At 43.7% G+C, this 22,507-nt stretch overlaps 1 protein-coding gene across 1 annotated transcript in view; it reads right to left on the bottom strand.

Moving 5' to 3' along the window:
* The window catches only part of ESRRB (estrogen related receptor beta), a 135,518-nt gene that overhangs the window by 37,968 nt on the left and 75,043 nt on the right, over positions 1–22,507 (bottom strand). Inside the window, exon 2 of the mRNA XM_075103564.1 lies at positions 7,533–7,942. Within this exon, the coding sequence (XP_074959665.1) occupies positions 7,533–7,942 (410 nt within the window). The remainder of the gene's footprint in view (positions 1–7,532; positions 7,943–22,507) is intronic.

Here is a 22,507-nt window from a genome sequence, read left to right as displayed (position 1 = left end):
AAACATTTTCAGCTTCTGTTTTCTGAAGAAACCCCACCATGTCTCCTTTTCTTCTGGTTTCTTCTTCATTCTTTTCACCATACTTTCCCTCTCCCCTCCCTTCCTTGCATAGTCTGTCCTGCTCTGCCCTGCTGCACACAGACCTCTCTTCTCTTTCTTTGTGTGACTCAGAGGACCACATGACTGCAGCTTTTCCTGAATTTCAGGGAAAAACACAGATTCAGACGTATCTGCTATTAAGTTCCAAATTCCATTCATTCAAATCATGTCTCTCACCCTAGTGATTTGACACAACATGCTGCAGTTGTGACCAACGGTGTGGTGCCACCCTCTGCCAGTCCCCTGGGGCCAGACAGCTGAGAGCGGGAATGCCCAGGGAAATCCATCTCATAGGCACCTCAGCTCATGCATTTGTTTCCTTTTATCCCAATTTTTGTAACAATTATTACACTGACCCCATGGTGGTTTTTTTGTTGTTGGTTGGTTGGTTGGGGTTTTTTGGGGTTTGTTTTTTGCTTGTTTGTTTGTTCTACAAGAACTGCTTGCAAAATACTGATAGGAAGGTCCTATCAGGCAGTTAGTATAATGCCTCCATGGTACAGCTATTCTGCATGAGTGGGACAGTCTGCAGAGGAAAGCAACCTGACTTTTCAATAAGTCACTAGCTCTCATGACACTTTCAGTACCCACAAGCTTTTGTCCTGAATCTCTTTTATCTCTGATTCTGAAGGTACACAGATCATTTGGGTGCCTCAGTGAAAAGGGACCTGAAAACTGTAAAAAGGCTCTCAGCAAGTGCAGTGCCAGACCAGCAGTTCCTCTGCCCTCAGCAGGCACCAGTCTGACCTCCTGCACCAGGACTGGGTACACTGATAATATGCATGGAGTGGATTCTCTATTACCTTCTGCTTAAATTAACCCTTCTAACTGAGGCATCATAGCTTGACTCCTGGTATGAGGAGAGAAGAAAATCTCTCCAATGATCTGCATGAGGTGAGAGGGGCTATTTTTAAAGCAGTTTTCAATGAAAGGGATTCAAATATTGGACCTGTAAATCTGTATTTAGGCACTTGAATATGTGACATGATTTTCAGCAGGGCTGTCCTATGCTTCCAGGGACACGTACCTGCTTTAGGTGCCTGAGTAAATACAAGCATCAGTAGAGGCTCCTATTTTTGGAAAACAAAAAAAAAAAACCAAACCCCAAACCAACTCAAAAACCCACCAAAAAGCCCCCAAACCACCAAAACAAAAACACCAAAACTCCCCAGCCTAGTACACGTGTTTATCGCCTGCAGGAAAATGAGACTTTTGAAAAGCAGTAGAGAGAAGCCCTAGTGCTTGGATTAATGAAAATTTTACTTCATGCAGCTTAGACTGTAAGAAAAACAGAAATCTGAGGACCAAGGCTTCAGGACTCTTGATGCTATGAGAGGAAAAGGGGGTAGCTATAGGTGTAGCACCAGCACTGTTGGCCTCCTCAGGGTGGCACGCCTGGCTCCTGCTCCAGGAAAGAGGACTTGGACATTTTGCGGAATGTCACTCAAATCAGCCTCCTGCTTGCATGAGGATGCAGGAGATGGGCCCCGGGGCTACCTACTGGCAGCAAGTTTGTCTATAGGTTTTTGACACAGAAATACTGTACTGAAGTTCCACAGAAAAGATCCTTCTGCACAGAGTTCCCTGTACAGATGGATGGAGGTAAAAAGAAAACACAAGACTAATAGAGTTGAGCTGCACTGGACATGGGTTTCTGATTCCAAGTGCTAGAGCTGGGAATAGCAAGCAGCACTCAGGCACCAGATCCAGGCTCAGAACATCTGGTTTTTGGCTGTGAACTCCCACCTGAGAAGTACCAGGCATGTTGCTGAGAAGGACAGAAGGATAGGACAGTGCCTGGCTGCCATGGCTGCTACGGTAGGGACAAAAAAAACTCCTTTCTGCATCTCACAGGCCCTTTGCTGATCCTGTGGATGGTAATGTTGTTCTGCTCAGGAAAATAAGCAAACTCTCTCAATTTTTCCTCCCTTCCAGGAGCCACTCTAACCACCATAATGACAACCAGGAAACCCTAGAAGACTATGGATTTTGTTACAAGCCTATTATAAATCCCTACAAGTCCTCTGAGCTGCATTATCCACGTTTTAAGCCCCTTATTGGTGTAAAGGCATCCCAGCACAGCAGTTGTATTGCTACACTCACTGAGTTTGAAGCTTGCAAGACTCAAGCAGGGAATCCAAAGATGCAGGCACTTTGCTTAATACATGTAAGGTCATGTACCTGGGAAAACATAATCCAGGAGTGCAGTACAGACTGGGATCCACCTGGCTTGGAGAGCGGCTCTGTGGAAAGGGACCTGGGGGTCCTGGTGGACAGAAGCTCAACATGAGTGAACAGTGTGCTGCTGCGGCCAAGAAGGCCAACAGGGTGCTGGGTTGCATCAAAAAGGTCATCGCCAGCAGAGATAAAGAAGTCATTATCCCACTCTACTCAGCGCTTGTCAGGCCACACCTGGAGTACTGGGTACAGTTCTGGTCCCTGCTATACAAAACGGATGTGGACAGGCTGGAAGGGGTCCAGAGAAGGGCCACCAAGGTGATCAAAGGACTGGGAAGCCTGCCATATGAGGATAGGCTGGGAGAGCTGGGTTTGTTCAGCCTTGAGAAAAGGAGGCTTAAAGGGGACCTCATCACCATGTACCAGTACTTAAGGGGTAGCTACAAAGAAGATGGAGACTCCCTTTTTACACAGAGTCACATGGAGAGGACAAGGGGGAATGGACACAAGTTGGGGAGATTCCAATTGGACACCAGAGGAAAATTCTTCACTTTGAGGACAGTCAACCATTGGAATAATCTCCCCAGGGAAGTGGTTGACTCGGCCGCGTTGGACACTTAAGATTCGGCTGAACAGGGTGCTGGGCCGTCTTGTCTAGGCTGTGGTCTTCCTAGAAAGGTTGGATTAGATGATCCCTGAGGTCCCTTCCAACCTGTGATTCTGTGATTACCTGCCTATTCAGAAGATGATGGTAAATGTGTCTCTTCTCTCTGACTCTCCAATAGCCAGTTCTCCCCAGTATTGCTCCTTGCAAGTCCTGCTATATCACCTTATGGGTATGAATTCCAAGCACACAATGAGTTGATTTACAAAGATCAGAGAGGGAAATCTTAATTCAGATTTACTTTGCTGAGGTTTAAGCTTTTATTTTATATTAATGGGTCATTTTAGAAATAGCCTTAATTTTCACTATTTGAAGATGAAAAATAGATGAAGGGAAGTCATAGTCATGAATATGTTGAATAATAAAGGACTCATATGGTTATACAGCACTGTTATTAGTTAATATTCAGAATAGGCAAAACTACCTACCAGTTGTAACGACTGGTGAACAAAAGATAATGACAATATATTTGATTGATATATAATGCTGTATCTACTGAGCAAACTATTAAAAGAAGGAATAGAGTTAGATTAAGAATTTGTATCTCATAAGTAATCCAGCATTTGCTTTTGTTGTAAATTTGGATTTACATGGAATAGAAATTCATGGATTTACATGGAATAGAAATTCAAAAAGTTTTAATTCAGAAACATCCAAACCACATTATCTTTCATGTAACAGACCCATTCCATTACATTCAACTAATATGAACACCTTGATTTTGAATGAGATCTCTCTTAAGCACCAATAGCAGAACACTTCAACATGCCCGAAACTCAGATTCTCTCCTATCTTCACTAAATTGCACCTTCCGCAATATTCACAAAGTCAGGTGATGCCCATGGCACATGTTTTTATGGAGGACACTTGCATCACAGAGGTAAATGCAGACTGCTGGTAGAATATAATGGGCACCCAAAGCACAGTTCCCACAAACCAATACAATGATAGACAAATAGGATTAAAATTTTGTCAGACAGCCTAGCTGACTGAAAATGCTTCAAGTCAGTTCAGAATTTCTGACTCTGCCTCAAAGTGTGGGCAGTCCAGCCCTGGGGTTCAAAATAACATGTTCAGAGAGAAAGGCCTGTAGCCCAGTGGCGTGTGCTGTCATCTCGTCTCAGGTTTTTTGCCTACGTCAAGCATTGCCAGTGCTGCAAAGTGGAAATGACACACAGGTTTCCAGGCCTTGATCCTTTCCCTGGGTCATGTAACACAACATGGGAGAGGTCACAGGTGTGACCCACCCCATAACCTGTGGGACAGGTAGGATGTGTTGTGTGATCCTGGCTTAGTTCCGCAAAACCAACCACTCCAGTTGAGCTTGAAGCAAATCAATGGTTTGGATTTTCCTGACTTCTTTTTTATTCCTATTATCAAAATTTTCCTTGGGGAAATCTAACTTGGTAAAAATTCTGTTTTCTTTTGAAAAGAAAGTTTTCTGATGGAAAACTCCCACAGAGAGGTAGTGACCTCAGAGATAACCAGCCATGTCCAGGATGCCTTTCAGCCTATCTTCTCTCCATCACTTGAAAAGCAACAGCCCTCCTGTTGTCCAGGATAGCCTGGCCTCACCTGGCTAAGGGGGAAAGTGAGCTGCAGAGCTGTCAGGCTCAAAGAAGCTCTCTGCAGCTTGGGTGTCTGTTCTTTGCACTGCTGTGGCAGCAGCAGGGGGAGCAGAGAGGCTATTGCAAGACCCTGCTGCCTCAAGACATGCAGGTTTTACATGAGTTAATGCAGTTAAAAAAACAATAGGCAGACTGGGGGTCATTTGTAGCAGGGGAGGGGGTAGTTGGAGGGGGACCTTAGCATGAAGCTCTGCTTCATGATCAGAGGTATCTAGATACGGCTGCAGGAGTCTAATCATCCAGGACAGATTTAGAGCCATTTTATAGCAGCATGCACACCTATTACTCAATAAAGTTACCAAACATAGGGCCACCAGATTAAGTACTGTCATAAAAGTCATTAGTTTTTCATCTTTCAATACTCAAGCAGAAAGAATTAAAGTGGCTGGTCCAAGACCACAAAAGCCTGATGACGAATTTGCCTACTGCATCTCCTGAGCACCTGGGAAATCCTGGGATCATAGCTCCACCTCTGTGATCAAACTATTGAGCCAACGGCATTCCCAGATATCAGAATCAGGGCAAGTTTTTTGATACTAGCGGGAAATGCAATTGTACAACATACACACCTGTATGCTTTCTGCACACCCTATATTGATGTTACGCAGCCTGGATGGATATTTTCCTACTTCTTCAGTTAGATGCTTAACACATCTACTGAACCTAATAGAGTTGCAGGATGAACACCTTTTGGAAAGGCTTTTGCCACTCACCATCTCTTTTACATGATCCTTAAACCCTTTTCCCCTGCATGCCCAGGGCTGTGCTTGTATAACACATGCACTGCAGCAGAGCCCTGGGAATGGTGCATTTTCTTGACTCAGCCAAACTCTGCAGCCCTGTTTGCTGCCCACTCCCCTGGGCTCAACCTTCAGCTCCATAGCTGAAATTGCTCACCCTCAGGCACAGCATGCTCGACCCTCTCGCTCTTGGGAATCAAAGCATTTTGGTACCTCAGTCACAAGCCCAAGCTGATGACAGGGTGAGAGAAATCTCTGCTTATTCCTTTCCCCCATCTGTTACACGTTAACAGGCAATCAATTAGGGAACCACAGGGAAAATATGGCTGTGCTGGATAGAGGGGGTTGGAAGGAAGTGCTCTCCCTTCTTGGGATTAAATCAGCTGACATATCACCCAGGCTGATACAGCCTCCAGTTACTGCCACCCTGCATAGTTTTCTTTTTATTATTTTCTCTGAAAACTCTTCAAAAGTTCCTAGGTATTTTTGTCTCTCTCCAGGTTAGGCCTCTCTTCTGCTCTGCCACAGAGATGCTCCAGCGTCACTCCCATGAGGCGTTAGTTTTTCAGTCTCTTCATATATAAGGAGCCCCTAGGGCTTTGCTTCAGAGTACTACCCTGTCCCTCCATTAGCACCTGGTTGTGCAAAAAGACACACTGGGAATAGGCCCAAGTGCTAGAGGAGAGACAGAGTCAGTGCCGACAGTCAGAAGTCCAAGTAAAAGTTCACATTCAATCACAGAAAATTCAGCAATGACAAATCACAGAAACGCTGCCAGGGAACAGGCCAATATCCTAGAGATGGCGACGCCTTCCACACAGCATAATACAAGAGGAAGAGTCAGCGGGGTAATACAGACGGATTATTTCCACAGCTGGATAATAGTAAGGTGAGACATCTAGAATCTAATACATTAAACTAGAAATAGTGAATTCTGCAGGGACCTGGGATGAACTGCACCCTGTACTGCTCTGTCCACTCCAGAGCTGAACACCCCCAGTGAAGTAGTGTAATCAGGCCCATTTAATAAACAAAAATAAAATTAGTGCTCTCCCCACATACGCATTTCCTTCATTTCACAGGAGACAAGGAAGTGCTGGTGTGGTGGGTTGACCCCAGACAACAGCCAAGTACACACACAGCTGCTTGCTCACCAGACTCTGTCCCCACCATGATTAGGTAAACTCAATACACTTCCTACTGGAAGGTGAATGATCCTGTCATTTTTCCAGTTAGAGAGTGCAGGAAATAAAGGGAGTATCTGTATGTCCAGGCATGTTTGGTCACATAGACCCTGCTTGTGTAAGTACACCTGAGCAACTACAGATATTGGAGCTTGTCTGGATGCACTCCCACTTTTGGCTATACTGTTATACCTGCCTGTGTGCCCATCTGCACCTTACCTTTGGCAGTCAGGACACAGCCACACACCTCATATATGAATTGTACATGCAGGAGCAATGCACTGCAATTCATCTACACATACATGGGCTGAGGTTTTCAAAACCACCTGAGGAATTTCTTAGTAAGACTGACAAAAATTGGGTATCTCTATGTCCTTCAGTGCCTAAATTTTTTATCTTCAGAGAAGTTACACCTTAATGAAAAGGGTTGGTGGAGGTTAAAAAGGAGGAACACAGAATTGACTCTAATCCAAGTGCCCTGTCCAGCCTTGTGGTGAGGTTTGTATGGAGTCCATGGCCACAGATTAAGCCTGGCAGGACAGAGTGAGAACCCCTCTACTCCTATAATGCTGAAGCTTTCACCTCAAGGTGCAGACATCTCTAGGGAGATGCCATCTCTAGGCAGGGCCATCCACTCTTCAAACAGGCCTTCAAACCACCCTTAGAGTGCAAAGCATCTCCTTTCCAGGCCTCGCTCCACAAGCAGCCACGTTATCAGGGTCTCAGTGCCACTAGCAGAGGCAGGAAGGTCCACTAGGCCAGATGCCCAGATCTGGCAGCAGCCAGGCTAGGAACTTGGCAAAGGTTCCTACCACCACAAAGCCTAACTTCATGTCCATGTTGATTTGGAAGGACGAGAGCTGGGCAGGAGGGGAGATGAAGCATGCAAAAGGACAGAGGGTTAGGTGCATTACATTCACCCTTCCTTGCCCCCTTTTATATGACACGGAAACAGTGCAGTCTCAGCAATGTCTAGGGGCGCCACCTCCCTTTTTTGCTATGGAGCAAATGTCTCAATTTCCCTCCCTTCCCACCATACCTTGAATAGTCCTCTTGAAGAAGGCTTTGCATGCCTCACAGGAAGCCACGCCGTAGTGGTACCCAGAAGCAATGTCCCCGCACACGAGGCACAGCCGCTTGGGGATTGCATTGAGCATGTACTCGCACTTGGTGGGAGAGTCCTCCATGATGGCACTGGCGCAGTCATCATAACGCTTACGGCAGGACCCACTGCCAATCCCCGTGCCATTGAACATGGGTGGCGAGTCTAGGCCATTGGGGTGGCCACCCATGGTGATGCCGTAGCCACCGCTAGCGTCGGAGGAGCCACTCGGGCTGTGGTGGCTGATGGCGTCGATGCCAGAAGATGGGCTGGAGGGCTCGGTCTTGATGAAGGACCCACAGCTGGAGGAGAGGTGCCGCTCCTCCGTGGCCATTCTGCCGAGCAGCCTGCAAGGAGAGAGCAAAGGCACTCAGTGGCCTCGTGGCCAAACCCAGCTCCAGGTTGGTCAAAAGAGAGCCAGCCCTCCTTTTCCCACCTCAGTCCAACTCCAGATGTCTCAGACAGTTCAACCCCTCCCCCACCCCAGGTACTTCTCCTTCAGGAATATCAGTACAATTAACTACGAAAAGCCCGCCTACTCCCCACAAACTCACATTAGAATAAAGTCAAGGCTCTTTGCGTAGATCACGGTTTCAGGCTGTTCACAGGCTGCAGTGCTGAGAACGGGCATCAGTGCCAATGAGGCACAATCTACCCAGAGCACAATCTACTCCTGGGACAGCAGAAAGAAATGAGCCTGTCTGTGGCAGTCCAGGTGAAAGAGATGTTTGCTTAGTTCAGGATGCGCTGCCCTGGGTCTAAGCAAAAAGTTCACTAGCAGACCCTGCAAGAAGGACCTGCTCAGGTTGGATTTTCATTTGTAATTCAGATGTCTTTAATTAAAGTTTCAAGTTGGATTCCTTCCCCCTGCTTCACTATCATCACTAAAAGATGAGCTTAGCAACTAGAAAGAAAATAATCTGATCAAAAGTTTCCTCCAGCTTAATCTTAAATCTTAATCTTTATTCTATTTACTAGTGAATGGAGATGCTTCTCTCAAATTCCCACTTCTTAGAGAGATGGTTATGCTCTTAAGTATAGGGAAAAGGACTGCATCTTTACCAAATTTGCAAGTTCTTATTTATTGTAGTCACAGATACTCTTACTCTTGATATAAATGTTCAGGCTTATTTTTCAGAACAGTGCTAATTTTTATGACATCTTACAGCAATGAGTCCCAGGGAGTACTTGTGCGGTGTATGAACAAACAAAAATCCCACTTTTATTTGCCCAGGCTGTATCTGCAGCCTTTCAGGCTCCCTGAACATCTCCTGACTCTCCTTCTCAGGAAATGTACTTTTTCCATGTTCTCCTCATTCAGCTCTTCATTATCTATATAATTGTTCTTCACGCAGAAGTTTTTGCAGACCTCTTATCTGCTTCATCATCCATCTCTGAACTTCCTCTAGTCTGGCTATTTCTGTTCAGTCCAGAACAGAGTTCAATGAGCCAGCTCCTCAACAGCATGAAACTGGCACTGCTCCATCACTTCTCCAGCTAAAGGTCTGGACAGTAGTCAAGACAAAGGCATGCCATCAATTACTTCCTGACATTACCATATTTTCAATGTTATTTTCAGCCTATCTATTATATAAGTCCTTACATTGTTTGCTTTTTTCCTCTTTAAATTAAAATCTGAACTGCTACCACTTCTTCAACAGAGAATATCAGCAATTTACTTACTGCGATCCTCAGATCTTTTCCTATGTTGCTACAGTTAATTTAGAATCCATTAAGATGTATGAAAAATCAAATTAATGCCTTCTGGTGTGCAATGTTGTTTCACACACTGTGTTTCATCTACCACTGTGCTGTCCATGCACCCAGCTTTATTAGGATCCTCTGGAGTTCTTCAGTCTTCCTTGATAATTTGATGTCATCTGCAGAGCCTCATTGTTCACCCACTTCCCAGATCATTGACACATTGATCAAACACCACAACACTAATCTTTGTGGGTGATTCGTGTTAACCTTTCTCTTGCTGAAAATTGACCTCTCTTTCTTTTCTGGGTAGGGTGTGTCTACTCTTTCTCTTCTGTCTCAGACGCTTTTTAATTGATACTGGTATTAACCTGAGAGGCTAAATTTTCCCTTCAGCAAGATAATTTGTCAAAGGCTTTTAAGAAAACCTAAATAAATATGTTTTCCTGATGATATGTCCAAAGAATTCTGACTGACTGGGGATGCTTGACTTTTCTTCTTGGAAGCTCTGCTGGTATAAAATTACCATACCATGGTCATGTGGGTAATTTCTATTTCTATTTCAGTTTCAGCCTATTTACCTGTTATCTGGGGCAATTCCTTCTGCCAAGAAGTCAAACCCATCAGGGGGAAGGACAAAACATTCTGTGATACAGCTGGAGCGCACATGTATATATATATCACATCTCTGTGTCTGTTGATATGAATGTACATGTTATACAGCAACTTCACCGTCCTGCAGCCTTATGATCTCATTTGATCCAAGTATATCCCAATTTTCCCTCCCCTGTGTCATCCTTGATATTTGACCTCATCTCCTATCTCTGGAATCGATCAGCCGAGTTTGTTCTTTGGCAAGACTGTTGACCTTGAGAGTAGGAGCAGGCATCTCGCGTTCCTTGGCTGCTTTGCCTGGTGTTACTTGAGAAGAATCTAGAGTTTGGTCCCTCTCAGAGATAGCATGATGAGTTGATGAATGCCCATGCTTTGACCAGAGGGTCACACTGGACTAGAGGCCATGGAGCAGTTACAGGAATAACTTTGCAGGTGCATTCATCTTAAATCCCACAGGGCACCTAGACAGATTGCAGATCTCCTGGTGTAATGCCAGCTGACTGTGGAGGAAGATGAAGCTTTGCTAGCTGAGACCAGATCTTAGCATCTCACAGCAAAGCTGAAGGCTGCTGTGCTGGCCAGATTCTGGAACCTTTCCCTGCTTGCAAAGTGCATTTGTAGTAAAAACCTGAAGATCGTTGGGCACAATAACCTGAGATTAGGGTCAAAATGGAAGGCAAACCACCATAAAACACTGTTCTGCACTGAGGACCTCCACAGTAAAAGGAGTTGGAGTTGTAATATTAAGGGCAAACAGAGGACAACACTATGAAAAAGGCATGACAAGGAGGTGAGCTGTACTGTCAGGTTCAGTCAGCAGAGTTCAAATCCCAGTTCCTGCCTCTTAAAAAGCCCAAAATTCAGAGGGCCTCAAGAGGACCCACTGAGGTATTTCCCTCCACTGAAGAAAAAAAAGAAAAAAGGAGGGGAGATCAATCTCTTGGGGCCAACTCACTTAACTTACAACCTTAATTAACGAGTCTTCCCCCCAAGGTAGGCAAACAGTGACTACTAGATGGTGAATCAAGGATACCAACAAACATCCTTACGGATGTAGGATACCCCTACATCCTTACAGCTGAGGATGCTCCTGTTCCCTTCCAGGAGAGAGTAATACATAGTGAGTTCTGGTTAGAGGTGGACAAATGCTTTAGCAGCACAAGTTGTTTACAACAAGACAGACTGAAGATCACCGCTAAGGTGACTCCATTCATTTCAGAGCTTGTGGGTTTTTTTTCTGGCCTTTGTAAGAACTTGCATAGTTGATTTTTGCTGGGCAGCACACACGGAGTTAAGCCTCACCAGCTCTGACTTTCTGCAAATTTCATTGAGATCCCGTGGTGATTTTTAAACAGGCTCAAGAGCGTCCCCTGGCAATGAAATACATCATCTTGAACTTCAAGAAGAACAACTAAATGTTTTTTTTCAGAGTTCAAAGTGATGAACAGCCATTTTGCTCAGCTCTAGTTACCTTAATAGGAACGTAAAAGGAGAGAGACTTGATCCAAGTCTCCTCCGTGTTGGCACAGGAAACTCTGTTACTATTTCTGTGCCCATGTAACAGGCTTAGAGGTTCTAAATGTTTCGTTCTTTTCACCTTTCATCATCATAGGTCATTCCCTCTAATCCCTTTAGCATCTTTGTGGCCCTTCTCTGGATTTGTTCCAACTTGTCTGGGTCTTTCTTGCAGCAAGGCGCCCCAAATCGCACAGCGCGATGCCACAGCACTACAGGGGAGAGGTGCTCTGGAAAGCACACAGCCAGGCAGACATATGGACCAACTGAGCAGTAGCTTTGCCAGACATCAGATTGCACATCAGCTCACATGATTTGATAGCCACTGGCTTACTGGGACCTCTCTGAACATAAGCTGCTTTTGCCACCGTGCTATGCACAACACAAAATTTGGAGGTTCTCCGTGTTCCAAAGTAGATCCGGTATCTATTGTATTTAAAGATTTAAAGCACACACTGCTAATTGCCGCATGTTTTACCAAGCCTGTTATAATGCTCACTTTTATAGCCTAGCTCTTCTTTTTTCTACTCTGATTTTTCTCTAGTATCTTTCAGTTGTGTCAACTGTAGATTTGAGAACTATTCCGTTTACATTTTCCTCCAGGTCACTATTGAATATTTAAAACCAAAACACTGCCCTTTTGGACACCACCTTTGCAGGAGGATAAAGAATGTCTCTAACCCTTCTGTTTACACTCTGTCATCTAATCCATGATTCATTTCACAGGATTTGTATTAAAACCAATTTGATCTAATTTCCCTAATAAGATCTTGCATGGCTTTGTGTCAAAAGCCCATGTATGGTCTAGAGACAGTCTATCCACTGCATTCCTTTTTCCCCACTAATTATCTAATTGTATCAAGAAAGGTTGTTGTCAGCTGTATTCCTGTTTCATAAACCCACTGCTGTTTATCACTAACAATGTTGTTAGCCTTTACATGCCCATAACTGCCCTCAAACAAGCATGCTCTGGTCTCAGTGATTCTGCATGTAAATACGCAGGTTTAGACCAAGTCGAGATTGCACTTTAGGTTTTTATCCATTAGTATTATCTCCCTCGGGCAGTGATGTTGGGTTAATGTTACAAGTTTCTCCAATTCTTCCCTAGCCTTTCATCTTTTGGATTGCTTATGTGTTTAATGCTCTCTTGAGAACAACAGCAATAAAAAGAGCGGGAAAGACTGCTAGATAGACAGGACCAGAAAGGGTCAAAAGATTAGTGTTATAAAATCAAGGAAGTAAATATTGCCCCAATTTTTTTTTCTTTTAAACTTCAAGGATTACAAGGTTGGGACCTATGCAGATAAGGCTATTTTATTGCACATCCTTTGAGGTTATTTTTGCCAGAAATAGCCATTCGTAGCTATATTCACCTCTTTACTCCACTTCTAGATATGAAAATTACAGCAATCCAGTACTGTTTATCTACAAGCCTTCACATGACTCAAGAGAAAACACACCTCCTTAGCTAGACAGCCAGAACAATATCCAGTTTTGTAAATCCAGTTTTGTAACAGAAGGCAACTTTTCCACACCAGAAAAATTCTCTGTGGGCTAAAGGTATCCATAATTCAGTAACTTAATTGCACCTGACCATCTAAGCGCTGAGGAAAACCCACATACCTGACCCTATACCTTCTCCATGCAGCACTTCCTATTCCAAACTGGACCAAGGAAAGTTTAGAGGCAACACTGCTGAGCTTCTCTAGCAGCTGAGCCTCGTTATGTGATCTTCCATAGGAAAGGCAAGGATAGCTCAGTCCTATAGTCCAGTTTCCTGGAGGAAGGTAAGGAATGAGCATCAGAAGTTCTGCCATGTAGGCCAGTCCCTCCATCGGTATTTTCTGATAAAATCATACACTCACCAACCCAACATGTTGGAGATTTACAACAGTAAGACTGAAATTGTCATTAAAATGAATGCTGAAATATAGCTGTAGGGCTCTCATCAGTGGAGGGAAGGGGAGAGTGAGAGAATATTCAGGCCCTCCTCAGGCAAAACCTTCTTTATTCTGGGCACGAGAAGAAATGTAAAAGGTCAGAAACAGGCTTTTTTGGGAGGTTCTCACAGTTGGATGTGGCTTCCAGACAGAATGAAGTCTTGATTTTTAAAGTCCTCTAAGATCTACCATAAAATTGAAAAACCCTGCAGGCAAGATGCCTGTACAGCCTGTAACTTTCAGGTGCTCTATGGCTGTGTTTGTGGAACTGCACTTTACCTGAAGTCCACAAACAGGGAGTCCTCACAGTTGATTCAAGCTTTACTGACAAAATCTGAAAAGATTGCCATTATAAACCTGCTCACTTCAGGCCCCCGCTTGTGACAAAAGCACGCTTTGGTTTGCACAGACATATTTAAACTAACTATGAAAGACCAGAGAACCTTTAATATGCAGAAACACCAGTGACTGAAACAGAGATAAAACATCCAACCTCTTCTCCAGTACAGGTCTATTTTTGCTAGCAATATTTGTTAGCCCAGATGATATAAACCTGCACTGCATGTGTAAATGAGATCTGCATATCATGCCATGATGCCATTTGGGCAACACAGGCTTTGTGTCCTTTGTGGGCCACATGAGAGAGCTCTGCAACCCACAGCTGGCTGACAAACAATATAGATCAGCTTCTCAAACACTGACTGTAACTCCAGTAACAAGCCAATTTTGTCAGGTGGTTTTTTTTAGATACAGAAGACAGAAATAATGTTTTCCAAGTGGCAGGCTAGATGTGACAGCTGCAATAACAGCCAGTGTAATTTTAGGTCACATAACAAAGAGTTAATGTCATGGTGCTGAGACGCCCACACTTGTTGGTCGAACTGCTCTTACCATGGACAGCTCACACACACGCTCCCAGTCCTGCCTCTCCACTCGGAGGACACCCGCCACAGCGCTGGGGAGGCAAGGGGTCAGCACACCCACTGGTTTCTGCTGCTCTCCTACTCATTATGGATTTCAAATGAGAGAGACATCATTTAGAGACTCCTTGTCTTTACTGACAGCTCTTCTCCACAAAACAGTCCAAGAAAAATGGGATTTGCCAATATGCCACTTTACTCCTGGACAGTGGATACCTGTGGATAACTCAGCCATACCAGCCACAGTCCAAGAAGCTTTTCTGGGCTTATTCTATCATACAGGAACACACAGGGCAAGCTTCATTCCTCTGTGGGGGTAGGCAAGAGCTTGGGTAGTACATGTCTGATGGGCACGATCATAAACATAAATCACCAAGTTACCAGTGCATAGGCTTTAGAGGTTTTTTGTTTAAATCACTGTGTTTTGCATTGTTATAAAGGACAAGAGAGCAGAACCTCAGATCAATCTACATATCTTTCTCTGGAGTGCAGATATGATTTCTAAGAGGTCTGTCATGTTTGCAGTGGTGGCTCTCTTTGGCTTGCATGGGTTATGCTTCTGTTCTGTAGAGTACAGCAAGCCCCCGACAGCCTGTTTGCAAGGCATTTGTCCATAATACACTCACACAAATACTACATCTTTGGAACAAACATAAACCATAGCTTAGCAAAAGGCTGATGAGCTTGCTCTCTAATTTGGAGCAGAAAGCATTGTGTGACTTCTACTCCATAGCATCAACCTGTAGTTCACAAACCTGGAATGCCAGGTTGTAACAAGGTCTAACTGTCAGCATTTTATTCTAAAAGAGCTACACCTTCCTAATCCCAATTACAACCATTTTCTGTTGCTTTTGGCTTTGCTGGGCATCTTGAACCAGTTTATTTTGTAAAAAAGCATCATGCTTGGCCTGCCTTTCACCTTTGCTCTGAAGAGAGATAGATTTTTTTTTTTTAATTTGCTTTATAATTTGACATGGGTCAGGGGAAGAACTTTTGAGTGAGGAGGCTGAAGAAGCTGAAATTAAAATATGTAAGGAAGCCAGCATAGCCCCACAGTTCCCCAACTGCAAGAGCCTATCTAGAGACCTGTTCCCAGGGGTCAGTTCCCTGGTATTCCTAAAGGGAGCTGGGTTGTATGAGATTTACTGAAGTGTGTTGCTGAACAAGACCAGCTCTGCCATGTAGACTGGAAGAACGTATTCCTTGCACAGCAGGGGAGATGGAGGCCTAAGCTGGGCTTTTCTGCAAGCTAAGGAGATGGAGACAGCAAGTGCTCATATTATGGCTCTTACACAAATAGTATTTGTTTGTCTAATGCTCAGGAGCCATTTTATCCCTTTGACCCATTGCATAACCAGAGGCCAGTTACATATCAGTAGATCTTCCCTAGCCCAAGTTAGCTCACGCTGATAAAAGCTGCTGCAGCAACCTGTCTGGAGGATGCTTAATAAATAAAAAAGGTTTCTCATGGGCAGAAAAGCATTATGGATTTCCTACTAGCCTTCATTCTTCTCATTCTTGTAATCTCTCTTCACCCTTAGGATGACTCTTGTTAGTAAATGGTAAGAAGTATTATACAGACGAAGTGACAATTAATCTGGAGGTGTGACATATATTATCAGTTCACTCTCTTATTAATGCATTGCCTTTTGAAGGTACCTTGACCTCTGGTGTACTAATGGCACTCCCTCCAGAGTGAATTGCTTTAGCACTTAAGCTGATGCTTCTTGCTCATACTTACTCTTGATATCACAGCGAAACAAGGACTGGGACTGACTTGCTGTACACTATTTATCCAAATTCCACCACCACTCTTTCCCCCTCCATGTTATCATTGTATGTTTCACATTTCCACTTCTGCCACTACTTCTACATCTGCAAGACTGCTCACACCAGTTCAACAATTTTGCCTGCATACAGCAAAGCTGCAACTCAATCCCTGTTGAAATGCTCAGCTAGACCTTCATTTCTTCTTGAATGTCTGTCTTTATACTCTGCTTATCTAGGGCACTTATAATCTATATCTCTCTTAGTACCTTCAGTGTCCTTCAGACACACGTGAATGAGACCCACACTACATGTTCAGTAAAGCACACTTCAAACACTTGTATGTCAGAATTTTGCTTCCACCCTTTTCAGCTGGGCAAGGAAAGGAAAACCTCCAGCACTGCCATTCATATCACATTTATTTTTGCATCCCAGCCTGATCCCTCAGCTGATCTCATATAGACCTTTTCTTTCACTCAGTACTCTCTTAGCATTTCTGAGAGAAAATTGCCACCAGTGCAAATTCTTCAGCCTGCACTTCCTTGCATTTTAAGATATCCATTGAAGGCACCCCTCCCTTCAACCTTGCCTACAATTCATGGTGAACAATGGCAGGAAAAAAAGGGAGACCCAGAGGTATTGCTTAATTCTTCTAAGTGTTTGAGGCAGGAGTTAGGATGGGAGATACTTACAAATCAAGGACATTATCCTAGAAACAAATGTGAAGAGAGACTTAAGAATTACTGTTCCTTTAAGAATACTAGTTTACTGAAAGGGGACTCTAGGTTTATTCAGACTAAATCTGAACTTGTGTGTTCTCCAACCTGGATGCATTTAGGAATTCTCTGAATTTGACCTGTTAATTTTTTTTTGAGGGTTCCTGTTTCTTACACTTCAAAATTTACAGTTGTACCGGGACACTGCCTCCTTCTCCCACCCTTGCCAAGACCATCCAATCCAGACAGAACAGATGGTCTTTGCCTTGATTCCACCTGTAGCTCTTGGAGAAATCTATAATTAAGTGCCTCATCATTAGAAACATTACTCAAAACCAGACAGATCCTGAAAAACTGACTGAAATTAGTTCCACATAAATTACAGCATGGAAAATAACAATGGGGGCAATTAGTGCTTTTCAGTTTGAAATCTTTTTTTATCCCTGACACTCTGGAAAGCATTTCTAAGATGATACAGTAGCAAAGCAAGGTAACAGTGTGAGAGCAAACATTGGGTCTGGAATAGGGTAGATGACCCAGAAACACTGGAAAAGTGTAGAAGTGGGAGTAAGTTGGGCAGTCGGTGAGGATGGAGGCACAAAAGGAGAACTGCATGGGTCAAGGACAGACAAGAAACCTATGCTACTCAGTGAGGCTGAGATACAGCACTTGAACAAGCAGAGAAAGGGAGTACATGACAGAGGTAACTGTAGACAAGGCTCCTCTCAAGCTAATGAACACCACAGGTTTGAAGAGAATAGGTGATACCTGGAAACACCCAGTTTCCTTCTGCACACCTTAGACTACTGTAACATACAGGATTATCTTTAGCTACCTAGTTAAGATAACCTCAATGTTCAGTTTTGCCAAGTCTTTAAAACCCCACCTTTGGTAGGTATTTAGCAGATCTCTTACCACACACATATATTAAGTAGCCACTTGTAGCTGACCTAAATTCCAGCTTCAAACCCTAATGACTTGTTCTAAATCCACTTTATTCATCCATGTTCCAGACTGTTTGTCCCCATTTCCTTTGACTAACAAAGTAGCTTCCAGTCCACTCAAGCCAAGCCTCACCTGATGCCCCACGGTGTCCTGCCTTCTTACTTGCCTGAACCAAGAGATGAGGAGACCACAGCCAACACACCATTCTTTAGACAGAAAACTAACAGAAGCAGCACATCATTTCACCCAACACTCTAACTTGCACATTCATTTCTCTAGATTAAAAAAACAAAACAAAACACCCCAAACAAATTCTAAAGCAAAATACTTTTAAATAACCTCCATCTTCCTCCCAAACTGGCATCACTGTTTGAAAATTTAACTAAATGTGATTACAGAAAAACCTACAAAAATATTCCTTTCTGCCATGGTGAACAGATTATCTCCTCGTCCTAGGAAGTTTTCACTTTTCCCTGTTATTATTTTGGGACATGAAAGAAAAAAAAGCAAGCTTGCAAGATTTTCAACCTCAGTTTCACTTCCCATTCCCTGTCTTTAGCACCCCTACTCACAAACAAGCAGAAGCCAACAGGCAGACGCAGCAAAGCAGACAGACAGGCAGCCACGCACCCACAAAGAAGACATACAGCTGCTTCTACACTTTCATATAGTACCTTTGTGAGATACACTTAAATGTTACATAGCTTTATTCTGTAGGGCATCTGTATATAGCAGGTATGCATATGTATAATAAATTTATTCTGTAAATATACACAAACCCCTTCCTCCCACACACCCTCCCACATCTCTCCTTTCCTCATTATGCAGATGCACCTAGACACCATTCCAGCAGCTTCGCTATAGAAGCCAAACTATGACTTCATGTTTCCAGACCATCATCGTGAGTGTTCAGATCTTAATAGCAAACCTAATGCACTAAAGCAAAAAAAGCAATCAAAAATACACTGCCTAACTGAGCTACGTCATCAACAGTCTGCACCTTCAGACAGCCCTGTGTCTATCAGAGCATAAGAAGGAGAAGACCTCACATGATTTTACATATGTCTGCACTCTGTCTGATCTTGTATTTAAGAAGTGTTTGTTCTCTGTCCAGAGGTCTGGAACCCTTTGCAGATGCTGCTAGGAGGGGGGCTGCCCTCTTTAAAGAAGGGACCCAAAAAGAAGCAAGTTTCAGTAACCGACGGCCCGGTATGACCCAGCCCACCCTGCCGGCATGTCCTCCCCACTGCGCTTGTTCCCTTTGCCCTTGGAATGCTATCACTTATTATCACGCTGACTTCTCCAGATGGGGCATTTTGGCTATTGATTTGATAAATAAACAGCCTGCTCGCTCGATCAAAATGTTATTTTGCATTTCAATTACTGTTCACTAATGCAACCTTCATCCCGCCAAGAGCGCTGCTGGCAATGACACTCGACCTGGCACAGGCGTTTGCAAGCAAATTCGGCAGGGCCTGCTGCAAGCACCTAACGGGATTACCAACCTCCATTAGATGCATAGAAAGAGGAGGAGACGGACAGACAGTACTGGGCTGAAGGGGAACGGACATGTACAGGACAGTACATATGAGCAACCTGGACAAGGGGTAGGGATAGGCAGAAGCACAAATCCATTTACAACACAGCTTTGCCAAATATTTTGACAGTGGGAGGCCTTGGAAGCTAAAGACTTCCCCTCCAGTGGACAACCTCAATAGCTCATCACAGATAGACTGAGCTCACTGTGTGTGAGCCATGCAGGAGTTCAGAGCAATAGGAAATAAAAATCAATGTCTGTGACAAGCCAGCAGTGAGCACTGCAAACCCAACAGGGCAAACAGGGTCGTTTCTAAAGCAAGGTCTGGAGCCTAGCTCAACTGGGGCTCAGTAGGGTCGAGAGCTTGATGCAGGATGCTGTGTGTAAACCTGCAGGGAAGAAACCATCTTAGTCCTTGCTGGATTCTTCAGTAGAGTGGGAAATGTGACTGCCTTTGGAGAATGTGGTACACCAAGAAATGGTCATCCAGAGGTGTTGGTAAGAGACGGATCTTTGGCAGGTGTTGGTCTCTATTAATTCAGCACTGTTTACATGAAGGAATGCTTTGCCAAATCTCCAAACTGGTTTCACTCAAACCCTGACTACTCTGGGAAACAGCACAAATAACAAGTCAGTGAGCAGCCACCAGCAGTGAGGTCAGGCATGGCTATATGGTTATGAGACCGCTTCTAGTCCCAAGCTTTTCTGGTCATGTGATGTACTTCACCAGGTGGGTCATTTTGCACCAGACTCCTACTGCATGAATGCACCTTCGCCCCTTTTCTTTTTCCAACCTAAATTCCTAAATGAAATGTAACATGTATCTCAAAATGGCACAACCATTTACCAATGCATGCAAATGGTCGTCAGTACTTTCACCACCTCCTGCGTAGTGTGTCTGTGTTGGACTTCACTCCCAGGTAACAAGGTAATATAAATAGTCAAGAAAATGCATTAATCTCAATTTCCAGAGATCCTTTGACAAAGATCTTTTGCCAGACCTGGACAAATTTTTCCCATTTAATTACCAGACAACATCTAGACTGAAACTGCCAGTCATCTATGAGTTAAAAATAAACAAACCTGTGTAAGACCCTGACATTATATAAATGAAATGCTAAGTATAACACACTGAATGAGAACAATGTGATGCATAAAGACAGGATCTATAACTCCACACACTCACACTTCATCTGCTCTGTGTGCCCAGTCTCCCAGTTCCCTCTGCCCTTGGCAAATTAAGCCTGTGTCCCACACCCATCTCTCTCTGGCCAGGTCTATGCTGTAGACCTCACTCTCCCAGATCTGCCTCTGTGCCCATCCTTTCTCTGAGTCCCCTTTTGGGAGCAGACTTTCTGGGAACCATTCTACACCTAGATCACATCTCTCCCCAACCACTAGGCATCCATGCCCCAAACACAGCCTAAGGACCCATATACTTGTTATGCCTCCTAGTCACTGGCTCTGTACTTATGACTCGGGGCAGTGAAGCACAGTGTAGTGAGACCTTAAAATGAAGCCAAAATGTCTCAAAGTCTAATTCCAGCCTCAACACTAATCTTCTTGTAGACTTCAGCAAGTCACTGCAGCTCTCCAAGACACTGCTTCCCCAGCTGAAAAGCAGGGACATGGTCCTGAATGACCTACCTCACAGGAACATTGTGAGAGGTAATCAGCAACTATGATTGAAAGAACAGAGCGTGTAGATGAGTGTGCCTAACAGAATGATGGACAGATAAGCCTGCTGCTTACATGATGGCCTACACTCCAGATTATCAGCAGAATTTGAACCTCTTCCTTCAGCACCACAGCTCAGAGATCTGTCTGTGCAAGTAGGGCGAGTAGTTAGTGTTTTCCTGCATGCAAGCTAGCCAGAGGAATAAAACATTGGCTTCACAAATCTGTCTGTATTATGTGGACCAATTCTGACCTCCTCCTGCATCTGACTGTACTCTAAGTCCAGTCCCTCTGACCCAATCTGCACAATAACCTTATCTCTAATACTGCCTAATCCTGTCTCAATCTTCCTAGGTGCTATTTCACACACAAACTGCCTCTTGACCACACCTCCATACAGCTAATTTTTCCTTTTTGCAGTTACACTTCACTACAAGTTTTTCATCAAAAACTCATTCTGTTAAAAAATGCTATTCTGTTTTATTACAGAAACTAAGTAAATTTTGGCAATGTTTTGTGCTGTAAGATTTTCAAAACTCTAAAGTAAATGAGATGTTTAATTTTGCTTTGTTCTAGCACTTTGTTTAGCCTGTCATGTGCTGCCTCATGTGTTCTTTGACCAATCATGCACTGTTTCAAGAATATAATGAAAGAAAATATTGGAAGTTTCCTCAAAATAAACTTTATTGGAACTTCCACTCTGCTTAAAATTTCAGGGTCCAGCCAGATTTGGGATGAAATAACATTTTGAAACAACAAATATTCTGTGAAACAAGATTCTAATTTTCAGGCAGCTCCAATCCCTGTATCTTCCACACAGCCATCTGCTTGTGCTTCACTCAGAAGGTCTTTTTTCTCTATTTATATGCATTGAGAAACATGTATGTTCTAATGTACACATAAACATTTTGACACTTCTGGAAATTCAAGAGTACCAGTGAAGCTGTGCCATCAACTCATATAAAATGGTCAGCCTCTATTACTCAGTCCTTTTACACAGTAGGGATTAACCATGTGTCAAGGAGCATCCTGCAGCCAAAAATCAGCCCCTCTGTTTTGAAAGCCGAGTGCTGCTGGAGAAACCCAGCTCTGCTTTTCCATCTGTTGCCACTTAAGCTTTACCCCATTCCTTCTGCATCACAGTGAAATCACTGCTGGCATGTGATCAGAAGCTCCGAAACCCTGGCTCCCTATCAACTTAGAAAAATTGACCTGGACATTTTACCCACTTTGATGAGACCTTGAATGAAACTTCTTTCTCATTCACTCATGGCAAGGAGTGCTACTTCTTAGCACCTCTCTGAGTCACAAAACAATGCTTCATTTTACAGCCTGCTGAGGAAAAATTCTTGGAATTGAGTATAAATATGTTCGCTACCATCTGAACCCTACCCAGTATTTTGTAGCTACAGTGGAAATAAATCACAAGTAGTTGGGACAGTCTCCTCTCTCTTCATTTAAGCTTTGATCCAACTACTATTGAAATTAAATCGTCATTTCTATTGATCTGAACAGGAACAGGACCTCAGCATCTGAAGAGTCATCTGAATGTTGAAAAGTGCAGCTATCCCATGCCCTT

This window comes from Phalacrocorax aristotelis, chromosome 9 (assembly GCF_949628215.1).
Source record: "Phalacrocorax aristotelis chromosome 9, bGulAri2.1, whole genome shotgun sequence".
Classification (NCBI taxonomy): Eukaryota; Metazoa; Chordata; class Aves; order Suliformes; family Phalacrocoracidae; genus Phalacrocorax; species Phalacrocorax aristotelis.
The sequence above is the reverse complement of the archived record's forward strand: the minus strand, read 5'-3'. Positions and strand labels throughout refer to the sequence as shown.